Genomic DNA, 23,083 nt, shown 5'->3' on the forward strand with positions numbered 1-23,083 from the left:
CTTTTTCTACTCTACGTTGTGGGCACTTATTTCTGGGGGCTAGTACATGCAGCACTACCCATGGAAAATCAGTGTCAAAAGATAAAAGAGGCAATTACTTTCTGATCTTAACACGACTGTTAGTGGTAAGACTGATCACACAATAGAAATAACACATGATAAATGGTATCCAGCCACTATCCTATTTTCACTGAAAAATCCATTTACTGTCTTTGAAGTATACTAGGTCAACAAACACTTATTTTTGTTGGGGATTTCAGGCAATAAAAGACTTCTTACCTGTAAAGACCAAGAAATATGGCTAACGTCTTAGTTCTCCAGCAGAGCAAACTGTCCTATGCTCGCTTTCGTCTTAGTTCCCTACTGGGTACAGGGTGCCGTTGCTCTGTAAAACAAGGGAAGGAGCCATAAGGTAATAAGGATGATGGGAAGAGCATGAAATATATACAAATATTAACAGTAGCATATCTTTGCTTAAGTATTTACCTAAAGACATGAACAATTTTAAAATCAATTTGTATTTTTCCTAACTATACCATAATGTTTGAATTTTTTTTTCAGTCCATCCTAAAAGTTGTCTCATGACAAGCAACTATGCCCTACACCTAATCTATACAATTCCAATTTAGTACCTATTTGAGTTCAGTGATATAAAATAATTTCTATGGCGGGAATAGATGATAAATCAAAAGAAACAAAGGATATACAGTACATAAAAACTGAAAATTAGATTAGCATCCATTTCTTCAGCTCCAATAACGCAAATATTATTATACATCAAAATTATTACAGTCTTTAATACTGGCGTACAAAAAAATTATTCAGTGAGAGGCTAGGATGACAAATTACTTGGGGATGAATATACGTAATTGTTTAAATTGGGTATCAATTTATCATCCCAACCCTTAACCCTTACAAATAAGATCTACAGGCACACACAGTAATAAAATTATTCAGAAAAAAAAACAAATTACTCTAATTGCAGTCCAAAATCATATTTATAGGATACAAAACTTATCGATTTTGGACAATTATAGTACAATCAAAATTTACCAAGTGTAATAAGACCTAGTCACGGTCATAGGAAATATACAACAATTATTTTCAACAATTACACAAACCATGACTCACATAAGGTGTCCCCGTCCCACAGCCTTCAACTACCCCAATGTATGAATAAAGAAAATCAAATAGTGATTAATGCAAGAAAACTTGAGATAAAGAAAAAAAAATTCTGTGCTTGATTAAATGTGACCTTTATAGTTCTTCCGTCCCAAAATTCTGTCTGAACATATGCTTGGATTTAACAATCTGTTGGAGAGCAATACTAATTTCTTGCAGCACTGAAGATAGGCGAAGTAGGCAGCTCTCCAAGTGAAAGCAGGGTGCCTTTAACCATTTGATAACCTCACATAACATCTGATATTTGCGGGTTAACGACATAATCTGATGCAGACCAGAGACAGAATCCGTACACTCAGAAAACAAAAATCCTGAAAAATTATGCAATGTTTCAGGAAAAAGCTCTGATTGAGAAGACCCAAACAGAGCTGTCATGTTTAGATTAGATAAACCTGACTGTGCCACTTCAACCTCGAGTTGCGACCTGTGTTTCCAACTTCCATCTGAATGCTTGAAGGGGTTTGAATTCCATGTAACTCAGGAGTGGAGGAAAATTCCCTTTCTGCTGTTTTTGGCAGAACAGTGAGATGAGGCCTTCACTCCATGACTCAAGGCTTAACTAGAGGTAGGTCAGGAACTGGACCTTTCAATCTAGTCCATGGGGGACTTAATCCACTAAAAGTGGGATTTTCAGGCAACAGTCGGTCGTCATAATTGGGTGGCAAAAAGCCAAGAAGGTCATAATCAGGATAAACGGATAGTGGTGAGTCAGAAACAGGGCTTTCTAAACTAGCAGGTCTAGACAAGTCTGGACTGGAACTCAAGAAGCTAGCAGAAAGTGATTTCAACAATGGAATGTTTGAAACTAACCGAAATTCCCAATTTCCGGGCGGATGAACGAGAGGTTACTAAGAAATGTGTTGTTGGAAATTCGGGCACAGGAAAGTGAACCACCAATTTAGGAGTCAAAATTGGGGGATTACACATTCCAGTAAAGCTGTTCTCCACAGTTGGAGGACCACATGATCTCAAACCAATTCAGGCTTCAATACAAGAGTCTCATCAAAATTTTCTAGGGGATATAACCAAGAATCCAGTGCTCTTTTCCTCTCATAAGTCCTAGCTGGCTTAAGGATGGGCTTGGGCTGAGTAATAGTTCTCGTAGGACAGTAACTTTTTCCTTTGTCACTGGGACTTGTTACAATCTGGAGACAAAAGGTATGATACGACTATTGCAGCCACACCATATGAGTTACTATCATTATTAGAATCGGAACTCCAAGTCTTCAGAGGAAGTCGGACTATTATCCACAAGTCCTGAACTATTCTAAGTCTCAGTTACAGGATCAATACCCCTCGGATACCAAAGAAAGTGCCTCCTAAGATAGACTGGAGGTTCAAGCCAGGCCTTTAGCTGGATATGGTGAGCTTATAGCAGTTCACCATCATGCATCCTCTGCAGCTCATAGGTAACTTTATTCTTGTGTACCTTAGTAACACGGAAGACCCCCTCAAACCTAGGGATGAGCCATTTTGACAGGTGTCCCAGCTGGTGCACCTTCTTAAGAACCAGAGAACCCTCTTTGAACGGCTTGTACAGAGAATGTCCTTCAGCCCAAGGGGCTCTCAATTCTACTGACAGCAATGGGATACTATTAACATCGTGAGCACTCTTCAGTATGTTCTCAGCTGGAGTGCAACCAATCTCAGTGTGGTGGGAATGGTTGTAGCTGAGAACTGTGTGCGGGATAAATACTGGTTCCATTTCCGAGATTCCCAAGAAGCCACCCTCGGTAACTCACCAATTGAATGGTTTACTCACGCCACTACACCATTGCTAGAGGGTTTATATGGAGTTGTTTTGACATCTACAACATTGTACCGTTCCAACTCTCAGTAAATTCCGAGGAAATAATTTTGGGCCATTATCAGTCTATATCCGGACCTGAACACGTGGAATAACAGGAAAGACTCGGTCTTCAAGTGCTTGGCATATTGTACTGCTCCTCTTATTCCTTATGGACACAGCTGTCACCCAATTGGAATAATGGTCGACTACCATCAGACACTCAATGAAACCAGTGTTGGCTGTTGAGAGACTCCCAAGGTCCATAGTGACCAATTCAAAAAAAGAGATCACTATTTTCAAGCTTGGTGGGGCAACCACCTCCCTTGTAACCTTACAAGTCTGACATTCCTGACACGTCTGGTACATATTCCTGGTTACACTAATCAAAGATTTGTGCCAAAAGGGTCGATGGAGCATTGTATTCATTTTCCCGATCCCCCAGTGAGCATTCTGGAGGTGTGTTTCTGCGACTAGGTCAGTCAGGACATTGAAGGGGACTAGAGGGACTATCGAACCATTTGGGTTCCATTTCACTAGCAGACCATGGTACACCTGCAGGTCAGACCAACATCTATATGACAGAGTGTTAAACCCCAAGATGTAGGAACCCTGGAGTAGATCCTCTTGATGATGTATTGGATGTGTCAGTGATCTCCCTGGATCTTGACCACCTGACTAGAAGGCAGAAGAGCATTCTCGGAGAACACTACTTGATCCGGTTCAGGGTCAGTCATCTTTATAACTGTGGTCTTGGTATGCAGCGGTGAGACAGAGTACTATACCTTGAGACTTGAGAGACAATTGAAGGACAGTAGTGTGGTCATACAATAACTGGTTTTGGGGTGAATCTATGGTCAGGTAGGCTGCATCCAGTTGATTCCTACCAAGGACAAAACAGAAGTTAAGGTCTTTGGCAGCTACCACCGCATAGTTAAACAGCGGTAATCTCCACCTGGAAGGACACTTTACCTCTAACTGGTTGTAGCCTAGAATGCTAGTACAGGTACCGGTCAACCCCTCTAACTGTTCTCCTGACAGTACTTGGTACTCTATGCTAAGTTGGCTCAGTATGGACTCTCTGACAAGACAAACCTGTCCCAATATCAACAAGTGCACAATGTGATGTTTCCTGTAACATTATTAAAATTACTGCTGAATACTGAGATATGCTTACAACTGGATTGACAAGGGGCCTTTTCAGTCATGTACTGGATTACAGGACAATTCTCTGAAGCTTCCTGATCATCTTCAGCCAAGCCCTCAGTGGCAGGCACACGAGCTTTCACATCTGTCTTATGTCTCAGAATCACGTCAGTTGGAGGGACGTAATTACAGAGCTTGATGAGAGGGTTAAAATGCACTCCAGACCGACACTAAGATGCACACACATAGGCTCAGTCATGGATGGATCACTAAACTACAGCACAAGTGGGACCATAAAAGACCCAGATTTCCAGGTTCAATAGCTTAGATGCTGCCGAGAGCAACTCCAAAGCTGGTACTGTACCTGGAAAATGCATTGCCTTGATCTTGTTTCTCCTATTCTTGTCCAGTTTGAAGCCTAGTCGACTGGCGTCTTTCAGAAACTGCTGAACTAGGGCATCCCGGAGCTTGGCTCCCTTCAGCTGAGAGTTGGGTACAATACCTGACCCTTCCATCCAACAGTTCACGACTAGCTCCAAAGATTCTATGAGAGAATCTGGACCACCACAAACCTTATATAAGGCCAGTCCAGTAGGCAACTTGGGAGATGTAGGTTCAGTAGCAAGCAGACAGTCAGTTAATGCGGGCCAGTAGGATAACCAGTCTGCTTTGGCATTCTGATCACCTGGACAGTAGTTAACAACAAAGTTAAATTCGGACAGGTCCTCCAGTGTCCCTGCTAGACGACTGTCCACCATCTTCATGTCATGAAGATATATCAAGGAACTGTGATCAGAATGAATTATAAAGAACTGACCATAGAAGAAGGCCCTGAAGGTTTTTACTCCCCATCGCAGAGCAGTCAACTCGCACTTAGTGGTAGAGTAATGGGTCTGGCAGCCAAGGAAGGTCATGGAATTGTACGCTGTAACGCGACACTCCCCTGGATGCTCCAAGGACTCCTGACACAGACAAGCACCAGCACTCTCGCCCAAAGTGTTATCAAACAACTCCATGGGTTTAGCATCAGCTGAGTAGTCTGGGTACGACAACAATGTCCTCCTTGATTAGTTCCTTCAAGTGCTCAAAGGCACAGTCATTTTCTGCAGTCCATTTCAGTTTTTTGGTCCCTTGCAATTTTCGACCCCCAGTCTTTGCAGAAAATGGTTTTGCTATCTGTGAGCAAATGGGGATAAACTTCCGTTGGAAATTTACCAGTCCCAAGAATCTCCAGAGCTCACACACAGTGGTAAGCTTAGGGAAGTCCTCCATTTTCTGGATGTATTCTAGTAGCTTACACATCCAGAACGTCCAACCAGATGACCAAGATACTCAACCTCAGCTTGAACCCAAGAACACTTCCCGAGTTTTATCCTGAACCCTTGCTTCTAGAGAGTAGCCAAAACTTGTCCTACCAGTTTCAGGTGTTCCTCGAAAAAAGCGCCAAGGGTCAAGATGTCATCAATGTAGACAATCACCTTGGCTTTTGGGCACTCTTGTAGAATACCCTGCATTTCTTTCTGGAACACTTCAGGTGCATTGTTCTGTCCAAACAATAATTGTCCTAAGGCGGAAGAGAAAGCCGCGTATTCTTTACTGTCCTCTGCCAACAGGAACTGGTAATATCAACGAACCAGGTCAAGGGTTGTAAAATTTTTGACTCCTTGTAGCCCAAATACAGAATCTGCCATGTTTGGCATCAGAAACTTATCAGTTACGGTAGTCCACACACAACCGTATACTGTTGTCCTTTTTTCGGTCTGGAACAATGGGCAAAGACCAAGGAGAGATGCTGGGTTCAATAATACACAGTTCATGCACCTCTTTGCACTGTTCTTCGATGGCCTCAGCGTTAGGTTTTGCAAACCGTCGAACTCTCTGATAAATGGGTATCTCATCATACAGGTGGATGTGTATCGGTATGCTTGAGCACTCTCCCACATCATCGTCACCAGTACTGATGACTGGAAGATGACGTCGAAGCATCTGACGAAAGTGGTCCTTCTGAAAAGAATCCAGGTAGTCAGAGATAGACAGGTTGTCTATCTCTTCCAATATGCTGGGTTCAGGTGTCAGGTCCCACTCCTGGGCTATCAGGCAGGACATTGGAGCATCCACATTTCCATGGTAAACACCTTCCCCAAGAGATAACCCTTCTTGTTCTTGGCAATTCCTTCAGATGACCCCCCCAGATGCTGAAGCCTTGATGAGGATGGGGGGCTTAGGGATTAGCAGCTGGGCTCTAATGAACAGTTGGAACTACTTTCCCACTGGACCTTAGTGCCCAACTGTTGATCCAGCTAAATCAGTCAGCACTTTCTCTTTTCCTTTTGGTTATTTCTTTTTTTTTCCTCCCATCTCTTCCTTTTGGGCTCGATCTTGTTGAGGACTTTGGCTTGTTTAATTATGCTTTGGCTGCTTTGGATTTGGCACAGTGTGGGATGGACGGCATTCCATCTTAACCTGTGCCAATTTAGATGCCATCACCCTCTGGCAGACCCCATTGGGTGCAGACCAAGTCTGTTAAGAGTCGGGCTCCAGTGATTCGGTTGTAAGTCACCCATATTTGCAGGTAATGGGTGATGCCAGGCATTGGAGTCGCCGGTGGGAGGGGCTAACCACCCCCACTGACCAGTGTACGCCCACCTTAAGAGAGGCAGCCCCTCTCTAATAGAGGACTGGTCCCTGCTGAAGCCTCTTCTCGTGTTGGGCCACATGGGATAGGAGGACTGACATCCTCCGATAAGAGGTGGATAGCCCGGCTTGGTCTTTCGAAAAACCACAACACCTCTGATGACAACATGAAAAGGACAAACTTGGACCTTGGTATTGACAACCCCAACTCAGGTTCTAATATTGTAACCTTAGAACCTTACTCGTGTCATATAAAAAATGATCATAAGAATATATTAGAGAAGAAGATAGAGAAAGTAAGAAGTGATGACAGGACAGAAAAATGCAGAAAAGCCGAAATATTACCTGGTCACTATGAAGTAGTAAATTACGAGAAATTTTTGATACTGGATTTTGAAAATGGAAGACATGAACATGTAAATGTTTTTAAAGTCAACAGGGAAATAGTAAATAAATGTGGAGGGCAACCAAAAATTCTTCCTCAAGGAAATGGAAGTCTCCTGATAGAGACACTGTCCCCAATACAAAGTGAAAGATTGAAAGCTCTTTCAACATTGGACGGTCATAATGTCAAATGCTTTTCACACCCCTTTTTTAACCAGAGTAGGGATGTAATATATGTGACAGAATTGTTAGAGCTAGAGGAAAAAGAAATTGAGAATGAACTGGGAGATCAAGGAGTAGTAAAAGTTGGAAGAATGAGAAAGAGAGTTGGAGAACAAAGTGTCCCTCTCACTACTTTGGTTTCAACTTTTGACCAGTGTAGACTACCCAATGCTATTAAAGTTGGATGGCTATCTTTGAAGGTGAAACCCTTCATTCCTTCACCATTGCGATGCTACCATTGCCAAATGTATGGCTACCTAAGCCAAAAATGTAAAAAAAAATTAAATAATAAGCCCGGTGTCTGTGCAAACTGTGGCAAAAATAGTCATGGAGCTTGTATAGAAAGCCCCTGCTGAATTCATTGTTGGAAAGCACACCCAGCAACATCGAAAAGTTGTGTGAAGTTTATTTTTGGGAAAGAAATTCAGGCCATTCGAACCAAGGAAAGGGTTACTTTTAAAGAGGCTCGTAAAAGAGCTCTTGAAAAACAGATAAGTCCAGGGCAACCTTTTTCATTGGTTTTGAAGAAAAGTTTGCCTAAGTACAATGACAAAAATATCCCAGATTCCAAAATAAAGAAAGATTTAAGGGTGGTTATACAAGATGAAAGCTCTATTGTAAATCTGAGTCAGGAAAGTGTAGAAAAATCAAAACAGGTATTGGAAGAATGGAAAGATACTTAGAAACCTTCTGGATCCAAAGAAAGCTCAGAACATCTGCTTGAAGAACATAATAAAGATAATCTAAAGCAACCTGCACCATTTGAAAAGATTTCAAATCCAGCTAAAAGTGTTGTAAATATTGACACAAACACGTCATTAGACAATACCAACATGGAAGAAGACAGTCCATTACCTGAAACTGTCAATAATCTTAAAGAAAATAAGAAGAGAGAGAGAACCCCAGAAGGGAGACTGCCAGAAAATATTGATAAATAATCAGCATTAAAAACTTTCCCTATAAGAAATGCCACTAAGATAAAACGTTTAAATAAAAATAAATCATAATTTGCACTAAATGATAGCAAACTCACAATACTTCAATGGAATTGCCAAGGCCTCAGAGCTAAATATGAATCTTTGAAAATACTAATTAAGGAAAATTTCCCAATCCTATTATCCTTACAAGAAACAATGCTAGGCCAAAATAAAGTATGTCCCAGAGAATATTTATTTTATCATAATGAAGTCCAGGAACATGAAGATAGACATGGTGGATGTGCATTACTGGTGCGACGAGATGTCATCCATAACAAGATTAGTTTACAAACAAATCTTTAAGCAGTAGCCATACAAATGCATTTAAAATGATCATACACCATATATTCCATATATCTGCCACCCAATCGAGATGACCAAAACCTGAAGCAAGAACTTGATAACTTGATAGATCAGCTTCCTAAGCTGTTTTTACTCTTGGGAGACTTTAACGGGAGACATCCTATGTGGGGGGGGGGGGGATATTATTTCCAACTCCCGAGGCAATCAAATTTTTTCTTTCATTGAAGAGAAAGAGCTTGCTGTTTTAAATACTGGGGCACCAACACATTTTCATGTACAAAATGGAACCCTTTCATCTATAGATATCTCATTATGCACTCCTGGGTGCTTTTTAGATTTTTCATGGGAAGTAATGGATGAAGGTATTGGAAGTGACCATTTTCCAATTGTAATTAAATTAGTTGATGAAATAGCTTTACCAAGATCTCCAAGATGGGTAATTGATAAAGCTAATTGGGCATTGTTTACAGTGCTTACATTGGTAGAAATTGATGCTGATAATTTTCCCACTGTAGAGGAAGCCCTTGAATTTTTTAATAAAATCATTATAGATGCCAGTAATAAGTCAATTCCTCGAACTGCAGGTCAGTTTACACAAAAACCAGTCCCTTGGTGGAATATTCAATGTCGAATAACTCGTAAATCTATGAGAGCTGCATTTACTCGATATCGGCATCATCCTTTTAATTATTACTTAATTTGTTATAAGAAAGCAAGAGCCCAGTTTAGATACCAAATCAAACAGGCTAAGCACCAGTCTTGGATAAACTTTATATCCAAAATTAATTGGAAGAGTAACTTAACGAAGGTCTGGACAAAAATAAGAAAGATTAGCTGGAAACATGTACCTTTCCCATCACCTGTAATTGAATGTCATGGTCAAATATTACAAAATCCAAGGAATGTAAGTGAAGTATTTGCAGATAATTTTTCAAAAATCTCCTCAAAAACTCCTACATCTATGTATCACCAACAACGTATACAAGAAAAGAATCAACCTCTCGACTTTGGAGCTATAAGAATAGAATCATATAATTTGCCTTTTAGCATGAAAGAGCTTTTGTCAGCCCTGTCTACGTGTAATGATTCGGCTCCTGGAATTGATAATATCACATATTCAATGATTAAACATTTACCTATAGAAACTATTTTTTTTTTACTCATTATCATCAATAGAATTTGGAAAGAAAGTCTATTCCCTAATATTTGGAGCATTTGTATAATTTTAGCCTTTTTGAAACCTGGAAAAGATAGCAAAATTATGACCAACTATCGGCCAATTGCATTAACATCTTTTATATGTAAATTGATGGAAAAGAAGGTGAAAGTATGACTGTTATGGGTTTTAGAACAGAAAGGACTTATTAACCCCTCACAGTGTGGCTTCCGACGAATGCAATCATGCATTGATGTCTTAGCAAGATTAGAGGCATCAATTTGTGAATCTTTTGCCAGCAAAAAGCATCACATATCTATTTTCTTTGACTTGGAGAAGGCATACAATACCACCTGGAGACATGGTATTCTTCAAACCATTCATGAAATTGGTTTGAGAGGGGAATTGCCAATGTTTGTTAGATCGTAACTGAGTAACCGTCAATTTAAAGTTAGAGTAGGAAATACATTCTCATCAATTCATAATCAAGAAGGTGTTCCACAAGGCAGTGTCATTAGTGTAACATTATTTGCCTTATCCATAAATGGTATTAGTAACATAATCCCTCATGATGTCATGCACACCCTATTTGTCGATGACCTCTCTATCTCATTTGCAGTATCATGGATGGCTGTTGCCGAAAGAAAGATTCAGCTAACTATTAATAGGGTAGCAGAACGGGCTGCCAAACGAGGATTCAAGTTTTCAGCTTCGAAAACTGTGGTGATGCATTTCTGCCGTATAAGAGGTATTCATCCGGACCCTGACTTATACATATATGGGAAAAGAATTTCTTGCAAAGATGAGACCTTGTTTTTAGTGGTATTATTTGACAGTAAATTAACATGGGTTCCTCATATTAAAAATTGGAAAGTTAAATGTATTCAGTCTCTTAATTTGATTAGAATTTTATCCCATACTTCTTGAGGTGCTGATCGGAAGCACCTTCTAATGCTTTACAAAGGATATATTGCATCTAAAGTTGCATATGGATGTGAAATATATTCCTCAGCAACAAAAACAACATTGGCATTACTGTATTAGACTCTGTACACAATGCTGGAATAAGACTAGCCAGTGGAGCTTTTAAGTCATCTCCCATATCTAGTCTGTTAGTAGATGCTTGTGAAATGCCTTTGGAGCTTCACCGCCAGTCATCGCTGGTTCAGTACTGGTTTAGACTTCAGAAGCTGCCAAAGTCACTCACATATGATACGGTTATTAATTTAAAATGTACTAGTTTTTATGATAATCATCCTAGATACCCTAAACCATTAGGGTATAGAGCTTTAAGAACCTTGGAGGACTTTGAAATCCCCAAGGGTAAAATTTTACCTGTAGAGTATTCTAAAGTACCTCTATGGAATCTACCCTCTGTAGATTTCTGTAAATGTATATTAGATTCAAAACGAGAAACATCCAAGGAGATAATGAGAGTTACTTTCTTGGAGCACATAGAATGCCATAAGGACTCTGTTTTCGTTTTTACGGATGGATCCAAGTCCAGCGCTGGCGTTGGATTTGGGATATGTTTTCCAAATTTTAATCGAAGTATTAGATTACCTAACTAAGCATCCATTTTTACAGCTGAATGTATGCTATTTTAATGGCAGTGTAGGATATCTTCCGGCTACTTCATAAAGATTATGTTATTTTTAGCGACTCCTTGAGTGTATTGATGGCAATGAACCACTTTAATTCACTGCATCCAATAATAATCGAAATTCTTGAATGGCTATATCTACTGGGAAATAGAGGTAAGAATATTAAATTTTGTTGGGTTCCTGCTCATGTCGATATCAAGGGAAATGAGAAAGCTGACTCTCTGGCAAAGGAAGCAGTTCATGGCTGTATAGGAAATAACTTTTTGCTACCTGCAAAAGATATGTACCCCGTTATTCAGTCCGTACTTAGAAAAACTTGGAACATTTATTGGGAGTTGGAAAATCAAAAAATGAGTGAAATTGTTAAATCATCTCATCCAGGGGCATATTTTGACATGCAAAGGTCAAGAGAAGTCGTACTGTGCTGAATGAGAATTGGTCACACCAGATTGACGCACAGCTTTCTGATGAGTGGAAAACATCAGCCATTCTGTGAAGATTGCTTGGTGCCACTGACTGTGAAACATATATTAACCAAGTGTCCAAGTTACTTGACCGAGAGATTACGCCATTCTCATAATTGTAAGGATAGCAGTGGCATTTACATACTACCTAAAATTTTGGGACCTGAATGCAATGTGGATTGCCTTTTTAAATTTCTTATGGATACTGGTTTATTTAATAAGATTTAATCATGAGTTGAAATAAGATACATAATAATCGTTAACTATATTATTTGGCATCAATGACCCCTGCTGTTTTGATGCCAGATAATACCTAATAATCAATCAATCCTTCAGATGAACCCTTGATTAAACAATCTTTTCCATCTTTCAGTTCTAGGATACCAGGGATCACTGTAGCTTTTCTTGACAGACTGGGGATTATGATGTTGCCATAATACATCTTTGGTCAACAATTGGTCAGACAAGCACGACACCTAGAAGAGGTGTCAAGCCCCTTGGAAAAATCTACAGTGATAGGAACAAGTACAGGCACTATACTGGCAATCCTGATTGAATCGCCCATGTGAACTTCAAGTTTGTGAAGCACTTGCTGACAACACTCCCAAAGAGGCTCTTGGGGAGTACCGCTAACGCTCTGCTGATTTTGGGCTCCATTAACTATCACCCCATTTGCTCTCAAGAACTGGTAATCAAGCCTCATTTGCTCAGTCATAGTCCCTGAAGGTACTACATGGGACACATCCTGGGTTATAGTCATTCCATTTAGTATTGGGATTAACAGTACAGTACCTAAGGTCTCAGATTCTGTTTGTCCTAAACCCTTCAGTTCAGTGATGTTGGGCATCATCTGCAGCTGGTAATCCTGCACTACACTCAATGACAAGAGGTTGACCTCAACTTAGAGTCAATAAGAGCATCCAACGCTTCTAGTGGACACTCAGACAAGGTAATTGGGACAACCATGAATTGTACAGGAGCCAACTGCACCAGGTTAGCCTTACGAAGGGTTTTCAGTACAGCCTCAGTTCCTACTTCTTCCCTGGAAGAGTCATTTGGAGAAGCTATGGACAGTGTTGAGGACAGGTTATCACTGGTTAATCCTGAAAGTGTCATTGGATGTACTATGACCTTTTCTAAGGTTGAGGGGTAACCTTAAAAAACGGGATTTCCGAGACTGCCACCAGAATACTAGGAGCAGGCTTCCTAGCACTCGCCCTCATTCGATGTAGCCCTGTCTTCTACACCGAAGGTCTGGTGTTTAATGCCCTATGATACTCCTCGGTTCTAGATTATTTCCTGGTCTTTGATTTCTTGCTTTTCATCCTCTTCTCAACAGTCCGAAAAGAAGCAATGGATTCACTCCCACTTTAGCTCTCCCTGCTACTGGTCGAACCAGAGTAGGATGATGGAGTTGTAATAGTGTTCACAGGTACTGCCCTCCACCTAGAAGGAGTCTTGACGGAAGGGGTTTCCTTCCCAGGGCTGCAGGCAGTAGCTGACTTCTTTGCATAGGGGTCACCTGTTGCCCCCACTGCATGACATGATGGTTAGCTGAGCCACAGTGTAGGCACAGGTTTAGACGTCTGTGGCAATCATGCACAACAACATGCCCAGGTTTCTCGCACAAAGCACAGTACTTCTTCTGGAACTGCGGAGATCTATCCGGGGTGCGCGATGGTGGCAGGCGTACTTCCACAGGTGCAGGCTTTGGGGACAGGTTGAGGAGTAATGTGTGGGTAGACTCAGTCGGGTGCAGGAAAACCGTTGGGGCCTGCTATGGCAACCCTGTCGTAATATGAGCCATGCTATGACTGTCCCACACAACTAATGGCCTAGTCCTCTGCCCTCTGGCTTTGCTGACGGGATGTCCCATCGAGAACACCCAACAGGTGTAGGACATCCTACCAAGTGGCCTGATGGCTAGCAGAGGTATTGATAGTGGCCAGAGATTGTTCTAGCCAACTCGTAGCTCTGCTTGGAACTGTTTTGAGGAGCTTACGTCTCTGCTTTCTCTGGTCCAAGCTACGCTGAAGGTATGCTGACTTGTACACAGGCCAACCGCAAGGCATAAATTTTCAACAGTTCGCCATCCCCACAGGTGGTAGTGTTGAATTGGGCTTTCTTCCCAGCATCGCGTGTCTCGGGCTTATTGGCATTAGTCAAGGAGGTGTGCCTTCATATCTGGGTATGAGATCTCGAAGCCCCTTTGACCTCTTTGATCTCCCCCTTTCAGGTACCTTCCTAGCTCAGCAGTTCATGGACCAGAACCTCCTGCTGTATATCTACTGGCACAGTAAGCCTCAAAATCCTTCACAAATCGGCAAATCTTTGGCCAGTTTCTTGCTGAAAGATCCCAGGCTTGGGGCTCTTCCTAGAATCAAGGTCCCTGAACAGGTCAAATAGATGGCGGTCTGACTGGAGGACCTAGGCTTAGTCGACAGAGACACCATCGGTCGAGCTGACTCTGGAGGAGGGGCTGGAAGTGTCACCAGAAAACTCACTGTCAGAATCTTCACTGGTCAACTCCTGTGACAAATTCGTCATTTTGAGTATGGCTGGTCTTGTACTTTACTTGGCGTGGCATCTACGCTTTAGAATGGCTCCCATCTTGGCAAGAACTGCTTCGGCTTCAGCTGCTGGAACCTTTATCGGCCTACTGGATACTGCTGGGTCAACCAAGCTGCTCCCTTAGTCCACTTGCCGAAGTCTCTGGTGAACTAAAAAGGTTGGTTGATGGAATAAGTGGGGAGGCAAGAGGCCCACTCCAAGCAAGAGACTCCCATAATTCTGGTACAAGTGAGAGTACCATTGAGAACCCTGGAGGGGGCTGGAGACTTCCAATCACTGGTCCCCTTCCAGTTACAGAAATTGCAAGACCATTGACATTTGGCTAAGCTGGTGACATAAAAGGGGCACTGGTGGTCATTGTGGTTGTAACCCCAGTGGCAATGTGGCATTTTGGCAATGACTCATTGCTCTTTAGCGCCATTTTACCCGAGTCGCCAGGTCACTCACAATCAAACTGAGGCCCTCTACATCTCAACTAAGGCTCTTCTTAGCCTTTCAACCCTTGGTCAACGTTGATGTCATATCCAAAGGCTAGGTGTTTCCTGGGTCTGGTCACCACAAATTATGTAGTGGTTTTAAGACTGACTGCACGTAGCACGCATATGTCCTAGTGTCAGAATGCTGACCACACTATATCTTAACTATCATGAAAATATGGTGGAATGCCTGGAGATCTGGGCAAAAAAAGGAAACAGTTAAGAAAAAATGGGCATTGGGCACCACCCCTTTATTATTATACACGGAAAAGAGATCCAGTAAGAACCTTGGAATTTCCTTACATTCTAGCTTGAGTATGTCATCTTTTTTCCCGCTGTACTCTGTACAGAGTTCTTCAGAACAATGGCATAGCTCTATCTTTTTTAGGTAAAATTTCTTTTTAATTTATTACTAAATAATATGAAGGAAAAGGGTTGAGAGGGGAGGGGACACACTATGTGAAAACGCGCATATTGTACTACTGTTTAAGAACATAAAAAAAGTTTATTTCAAAAGGAAAAAAATAAAAGGTACATTAATTATAGAAAAGAAACATTGATCTACAATAATGAATAGGACTTTAAGAGCAATTACTAAATTAAAAAATTGATTTGAGAAAAAAGCAACCATTCACATGTTAGACTCTCCTATATCAATACAAAGTCACTAGGAATAGGTTATTCAGTAAGCCTCACATCAAGAACAAAGATATGAAAAAGAAAAATATTTTTTTCAAAAATACTGTCCTATCTTGTGTTTGATGCTAACCCTTCAAACCGTTTACATAAAAAACAGAGCCTTACCGTCAAGGTACATAAGAAAGCTTCAAGCTTAAGAGAATCCTGCAACATTGTGGTGCACTATTCACACAATTAGTCAGCAAGGTCTGGACATTGACTACCCTTAAAGTTTGACTGCTACTGAAACTTTTTATGCTGTACATTGTGGTCATTTATTTCTGGGAACTTGTACATGCAACACTACCCATGAAAAATCAGTGTCAAAAGATAAAAGACGCAATTACATTGTTATGGGAACATGACTGTCAGTGATAAAACTGATCACACAATAGAAATAACACATGATAAATGGTATCCAGTTTCTATCCTACTTTCGCTGAAAGGTCCACTTATTGTCTGTGAAGGATACTGGGTCAACAAATAATTTGTTTTTTGCTGGAGATTTCGGGCAATAAAAAAACTGCTTAACTGTAAACACCAAGGAATATGGTGTCCTGTGCTTGCTTTCGTCTCGGTTCCCTACTGGATGGCGGGCGCCATTACTCTATAAAACAGAGAGAGGAGCCGTAAGGCCTTTAGGATGGGGAAGATCATAATGTACAGTATATACAAACATTGACGATAACACATCTTTGCTAAAGTATTTACAGTACTTAAAAACATAAAAATTTTTAAAATTAATTTGTATTTTTCCTAACTATACCTCAATGCTTTCATTTTTAGTTCACAACGCTTCAACTACTGCGTTCAAGAGGAATCTTGTAGTTAGCCAGGTGTTGAAAGCTTGGGTAATTAGCACTAGACTACCTTCATGGCCCTAAATCTACGGGAGTATACCCAAAAGTCACTTGACACCTTTATGTTTGATCCTGTGGTGGCTGCTCAAGTAGTTGTGTATCAAGGCCAGCTCCCATGCTTGACAGTAAGCATCTTGTTTATGGTAATATAGAGGTGTATGTCTGGAATGAAGGTAGAAAGACTGGCTCTTCTCCTTTAGTCTGTGTGTCCCTCTCTTAGGGATAAAGCAGTCAAAATATTACTTGCTGAATCTGACGATGCTGGTAAGCTACACTTCTGAGCTCCATTCTCTGGAATCTAGAGAAGTATCTCCCACAGCCTCCCTAGACAAGGCAGAGGATGATGGAGTGTATAACAAGCCATTGTTCATTATATGCCAGGTATGTTATTCCATACTGCTATACCTTTTGGGAGAAGGGATCCCTCTTTTGACCATGTACCAATCTTCTTAGACCGGCCAGGCTCTATCAGTCCATTTATCCCTATGATAGACAGATCAGAGGTTGCTGGAGTCATCTCCTTTGCTTCTGTACAGGACCAGGCTTATTGACACTTCCAGGAATGAAAAAGAACTAACCAGTTTGGTTCTAGGGGTACTTCTTACCCAATAATCAGTGAGTCTCCCTATTTCAAAGGACAAGAGGTTTGTATACTTGTAGGAACAAATAACATATTTAAAAGTAATTTTTATTTTTCTTAGCTGTACAAACCTGAGTCCTTTAAAGTTTTAAATCTCACTTCAACCACTTCTGACCCACTAATCGGTAAGTCTTCCTATTTCAAAGGACAAAAGGTTTGTATACTTGTATGAACAAATAACATATTTAAAGGTAATTTGTATTTTTCTTAGCTGAACAAACCTGAGTCCTTTAAAGTTTGAAATCTCACTTCAACCACTTCTTTTAGTCCTGAGCTGAAAGTCAAAAGTGAAGAACATCTGGAAGTATTTCTTGAGGTTTGGAATTGGTGGGGATAACCAAAATGTAGTCTTGTTTGTAACATATCTAGACAATAAGATACGAGGTGTTTTGTTCACCAGCTCCAGGTGCCCTTGTATAGGAAGTGGTCCGTTATTTAATGTGAGCAGTTATGAGTAGATGGCAGAAAATTTTTCCATGTGTGGTTAAGTATGGGGTAGTCTACTGCTTGGGGGATGAGTGCTTTCCGAATCATAGTGACCTAATGAATTGCTTTATCCTGTTGAATTGCTTTATCCTGCATTCTTCTCTTATCCAAAATCTAAACTTTTGACGGTTCTCAACATTCATAGTAAAGGTCGTATTTAGAAAATAATAGTCACAGTTGGGTACTGAAACTCCTAGAGAAGCAGTGGAGTGACCTAACTGCCTTTTACAGCTCGGTACATTTCTCCCATGACTTAACAGGCGATAAACCAGTTCAGTACAAGATAAGTATGTATTTTATTGTATTAATGGAAGGCAGGATCATGCTATTGGCCCCTTATTGAGTGTAGAGAAAGGGGTTTTAAGATTTATGACTCCCGTGGATCGAGTAACTAAGGAGGTTGCCATACAGCCATTCTTCTTGAACAACCTCTTTTGAGAGTGGTACCTTCCAAATCCTTTCATGCTACATTGAGAAGCATGGAGACTGTTCTACGCTTTCTCAGAGACAAAATTTCTTTCAGACCCTGTAATTCATCTATTTTAGATTTCACAGTCCACTAATAAGCTTAATAAGTCATTGGAATGTTTCATTTTGATTAGTGCAAGTCAAAAAATAAGGCAGTAACTAAAATTGGTTTGGATGATATTGTACATTTTGCATTACTTTTTGATGAAAAAAATGTCCACATAAGATGATGATATCTCCTTTGCTGGCATTCAGATTGAATATGATTTTAATGAGTATTTGCCTTGGCAGTTCATATAAACATCTCCTACGCCTATTGACGTAAGGGGCCTCGGTTAGATTTCGCCATTCGTCTCTATCTTAAGCTTTTAAATCAATACTTCTTCATTCATCATTTCTTACTTCCCGCTTCGTAGTCCTCAGCCACGTAGGCCTGGGTCTTCCAACTCGAGTAATATCTTTTATGGTTTCATGTCTATTCCTCTCCTGCCGTTTAACTCCCAATATTCTTCTGAGGGCTTTGTTCTCAAATCTACAAAATATGTTTCACTGTCATACCACGACAATTGGACATCACCTTGGGAAAGATAGCTTTGCTACCCCTTTCCTCCTGAGGAAACTTAGGCATAGGTCGAGGCTTGGGATGGAAATAAAGGAGCTGATCTCTTTGCATGCTGCTTTTGAGCCTGCTTCTGGATCTTATAGAGTACAGTCTTGTGAAAGGGGGCCTTCCATTTGTTTAGTAAGTGCTGAAAACCTTTCCTCCATTTTTCTGGAAGTGAAGTGGCCATTGCCTCTGCCATGGCTTTGGTTTTGTCCTCTAGGACTTGAGAGAAGAGAAATTTGTATAGAGGAGCACTAAACAGAAATTCCTTGACTTCTACCCATTTCAGTTTGAAGGCTGCCAGGACATTGCATCTTACTTCATACTTTTTCTTTAACAAAGTTCTGCGAAGCCTCGTAGACAGGTTTGCACAGTAGCTTGACTACTGCAAAGGTGGCCATCTGGGGTCTCCCTATAGCTCCCACTTCCAAAGTGGACCACAGACACTAAGTTAAACAAACTCTTTTGGGCACTGAATTCTAGTCCTAAGATAATCTAAAACTAAAGGAAAATGCTTGCCCAATTGATTGGTATTTACCTGAGCAACCCATTTAGAGGGAGAAAGTCTCCATGGAAATCCTTTGGTACTGTGAATCTCTCAAAACTCTTTAGGATATACCTTCCAGAAAGGCACTACACTGGGCAAGGTAAAATCTCCTTTTAATAGCACCCCTCTCAATTACTTGGATTTTTGGACAAAAAGGAAGGTTTTTGGCCTGGCACTGTCATTCAAGCAAACTGTGGTCTAAAGGAATCGTCTGGCATTTAAAACTGCCTCTGCCAGGGTATTCTAAGCAAACTTATATAGTATCGGAACAACTTTTGGGATTAGCTGGGGACATGCCATGAGAGACAGAACATTGAACCTCCATCATAAATCTTGAAATGCTGAGAGGTTCTCGAATTCGATACAGTATCATTGATTGGCAAGTCCATGCTCTCATGCCAAGAAATATTCGACTCTAGCTCAAAGGTACATTCATCACAGGATCACCAAGGGTTTCCCACTGAGTCCCCTCCCTCTACATCCATGGAAGAAGTCACCTGTGCCTCTCTCCTCTCCCACTACCTAGCCTTCAATACTTGAATTGGAAGGAAGAACTTCCTCTAGACCCTTCCCAGGAAGCTGGTAACCCAAAAGCTGAGCCACAGCGGAATCTGTAGGACTGAAAGTAAGAGATCTCACTAGATGCTTCTCAGGAAGCTAGTAACCTGAAGGCCCAGTCACAGCCGAATCCATAGGCTGGAGCGTAAAAGAAACAGATGGTGGGTCGAAACTGCGTGGAAGTGTCACCTTGAGTGGGCTGACCGTAGAGGGAGAAAATTGAAACCTTCACTATTTTGGCTATAATCGAGGTATCCACGAAGGACGCAAGAGTACCGAATCCAGGCAGACCTCTAACCTGCCTAGCAAAACCCAGAATCAGATCTGACCTAGAAAGTAACACAGTTATCGAGGTGTCTCGTGGGAGATAACTCTTAGAAAAGACCGAAGCCTCTTCTGAATTACACTGCAGTAAAGGTTCCTCCTTTGCGGAGTCTAAGTCGTCCTCTGATCCAAATCTATAACCTGGAAAGGAATAATTTTAAGACAAAAAGTTTACCAACAAATTTTTCAATTTCCATCCTTGGAAAAGAAATTCTTAAGTGCATTATAAAATAGTTTTCCTTGGCCTGTAAGAGCTAAGTTTTCTTGGACTAAAACTGAAAATATTAAGGAGAATGTTCCTTTTTTTTTTTTTTTTTTTTTTTTGCGTGGCTAGGTTGTCAAAGCCGCCTTTATCTGAATGATACATCTTTTCTGGTTAAAAGATTGGTCACAGAAGCTCAGGAGTTACGTCAAAGTTATAAGAAAGACTGGCTACTTAGAGTGTATGACAATAAAAGTGCAATTACAATGCTAAATTTTTGTTGAAATCTTTCTTTGGAAAGAGTTTTAGCTGTAAGTCATGTTGTACCAAATCATTATTCCCTAAACATTATCTTAAATAATCCTGGTTCTCTTATTAAGATTATTGGCCATAGTAGCTGGTGGGGAAGTGGTTTAATAAAGTTAGGTTGTGTTTAATTTTATTAATGGATGACTTTAATGAGGCATAGAGGTACGGCATTTAGAATAACCGTAGTTTTAAAGGTTTTGTACCAAGGCACTAAACTCAGAGACGAGTCATATGTCTTAATGAGTATATTTTTAGGACTAAATTTTCTATCTCTTTAATAATAAATTTTGTTATTTCTATACCCCGTTGATTTAGGTTGACATTAACTACCAAATGTCACCTCATTGGGAAAGAGGCATGACCTCTTGAAAAGAAGGAAATAGGAAATTTTCAGGTTTTCGGGGAAACATTGATATTGAGATATCTTGTTCAAAGCAGTTTGAACATCAGGTAAGTATAGAGTTTTTTCCAATAGACAGAGTCCTTATTCTTGGAATTGTTGAAGTATTGAATATTTCATAAAGTGGATAATACCTAATTTATGAGTCTTGTTTAATTTTTTACTTGTAGTGGTGGTGTGATTTTTCTGATAGTCTAGGTATTCTATAGGTTAATTCTGAGTTATTTCATTACAGCAATACATCGTTTTGTACAACTTTACGGCTGCAGATCCATCCCAGTTAACTATAAAGAAAGGCCAAGTTGTTGTTGGCATACATACTGAATACCCAGATTGGTGGTATGTGAAAGATGACTATGGATTTCAAGGATATGTCCCAGCCTCATACCTTGTGCTGCAGAGGTAAGCTTCGTTATTAAAATGTTAAGATCAAACCCCGTTTGAGCATCTTGCTCTGCCTACTCATAGTTTGTTAGCTGTGAACATTCTTTATGACTTTTCGATCATAGCAGCTTATAGGAAAGCGATATGTTGTCACTTTTTGGGCATAAGAGAACCTAGAACCACTGTACTGTACCTGGAAGTCCTATGTGGAATCTACTACCTATGGTTGAGTCTCCCACTCTTATTGGTCAAGGAGCAAGTGTCTTTGGGCAATGCCTCCACCTCTTACAAGGTCATAGGGCTATTATGTATGAAAAAGCATTTGACATTTTGTATTGGTATGTTATCTCATAAGATTTTATTGGATTTCTTAGTTTGTAGATATTTTGAAATTGTAAAATTACAATCGTTTTAAAGATAGTTGTTGAAAATTTTCTAATTTATTTGAAGTTAGGACTGGTAGGATGAAGGGTAGTATTCTTTTTTATATCTAAGTTATGTAAAGATGAGTTGTCAAAGCAACTGTGGTTATTGATTGAAAGTGAGAGAAGTGTAATAAATCGCTGATGACATTATATTGTTATAGAATTCAAAGACAGTTCAACTTGAGTTAGATTCCTTGGTAAAAGGTAGGGAAATTAGGACTTCTTGTTATCTGGTTAAACATCAATTTTAGGAATTTAGTGAATCACAGGAAGTGTCTGATTGATCATAAAAGTAGTCAATAGGTTTAGGTGTTATTGGTTCTAAAGATGGACCTTTCAAACAAATACAGTATAAAGTTGTGTAATACTATAGTTAAACCAATATGGATTATGGACGGATATGTTGGTAAAATGGCAAATTTGAAGGTATTTGTATTTTTCCTTACTCTACAAACCTTGAGCTCTTTATAATGGATATAGACCTTGACAGAAGCTGAAATTAGCCATAAATCCTTATAGCTAGGTATAACGACCCGTCGCTAATTAGTAGGGGTAGACCAGCCACCCCACACACACTGATGATATGATGTCACTTTTGATTGCAGGCAGGACTTCTGAGGGATAGGTGACAGTGGGCTAATGTGAATAAAGAGCTCAAGGTTTGTATACTGTAGTTAGGAAAAATACAAATTTAAAATTTGTCATTTGTTCCAACACATAATGCAAACCATTTCACTCTTTACTATGGAAACTCACCCTTGGGTGGATTAAAGTCCTAACCAACTGGCTGGTAACATGAACCAGGGTATGAGTGTGCTTTGCAACAGCTGACGGTACAGGCAATCAGTATGTGTATGAGAACTAAGCATTGTGACATCTAGGTAAGGATTCTTGGAGTATAACTCCGCTTACTTAATCGAGACATTACCCGACTCCCACTAACAGGGTGAACGGAGACATAACAAATACTGTATATTTTATATATCAGGTTACACAAGGGATATGGCTATTACCTGCAGATGTAGGAGTTCAGCTTGCAGAGTTCCACAAATGCTGTGCCCCAAGAGAGGGGAAGGTGAAGGGATAAGATGCCAGTCACTCTAACACTCATCCCAGACTAATCCCGGGTAACGTATGTCCTTGACCAAATGTTACTTGTCCTGCAATGGAGCTGAGGCATCTTAAACCACATGTTGTGCAACCACCACAGAACCTATGGAGAATGTATCCAGGTTCCTGTTGGTTACGTCTTGTAGGTACAATAGTGGGTTGTAAAGGTCGTCTGATGCTTTC

At 40.4% G+C, this 23,083-nt stretch overlaps 1 protein-coding gene across 1 annotated transcript in view; it reads left to right on the forward strand.

The window, feature by feature from the left end:
- Positions 1 to 23,083, forward strand: part of LOC137615242 (rho guanine nucleotide exchange factor 38-like) — a 396,680-nt gene that overhangs the window by 354,730 nt on the left and 18,867 nt on the right. The window contains exon 16 of the mRNA XM_068344950.1: positions 21,217 to 21,383. Within this exon, the coding sequence (XP_068201051.1) occupies positions 21,217 to 21,383 (167 nt within the window). The remainder of the gene's footprint in view (positions 1 to 21,216; positions 21,384 to 23,083) is intronic.

The sequence above is a fragment of the Palaemon carinicauda genome, chromosome 21, assembly GCF_036898095.1.
Source record: "Palaemon carinicauda isolate YSFRI2023 chromosome 21, ASM3689809v2, whole genome shotgun sequence".
NCBI lineage: Eukaryota > Metazoa > Arthropoda > Malacostraca > Decapoda > Palaemonidae > Palaemon > Palaemon carinicauda.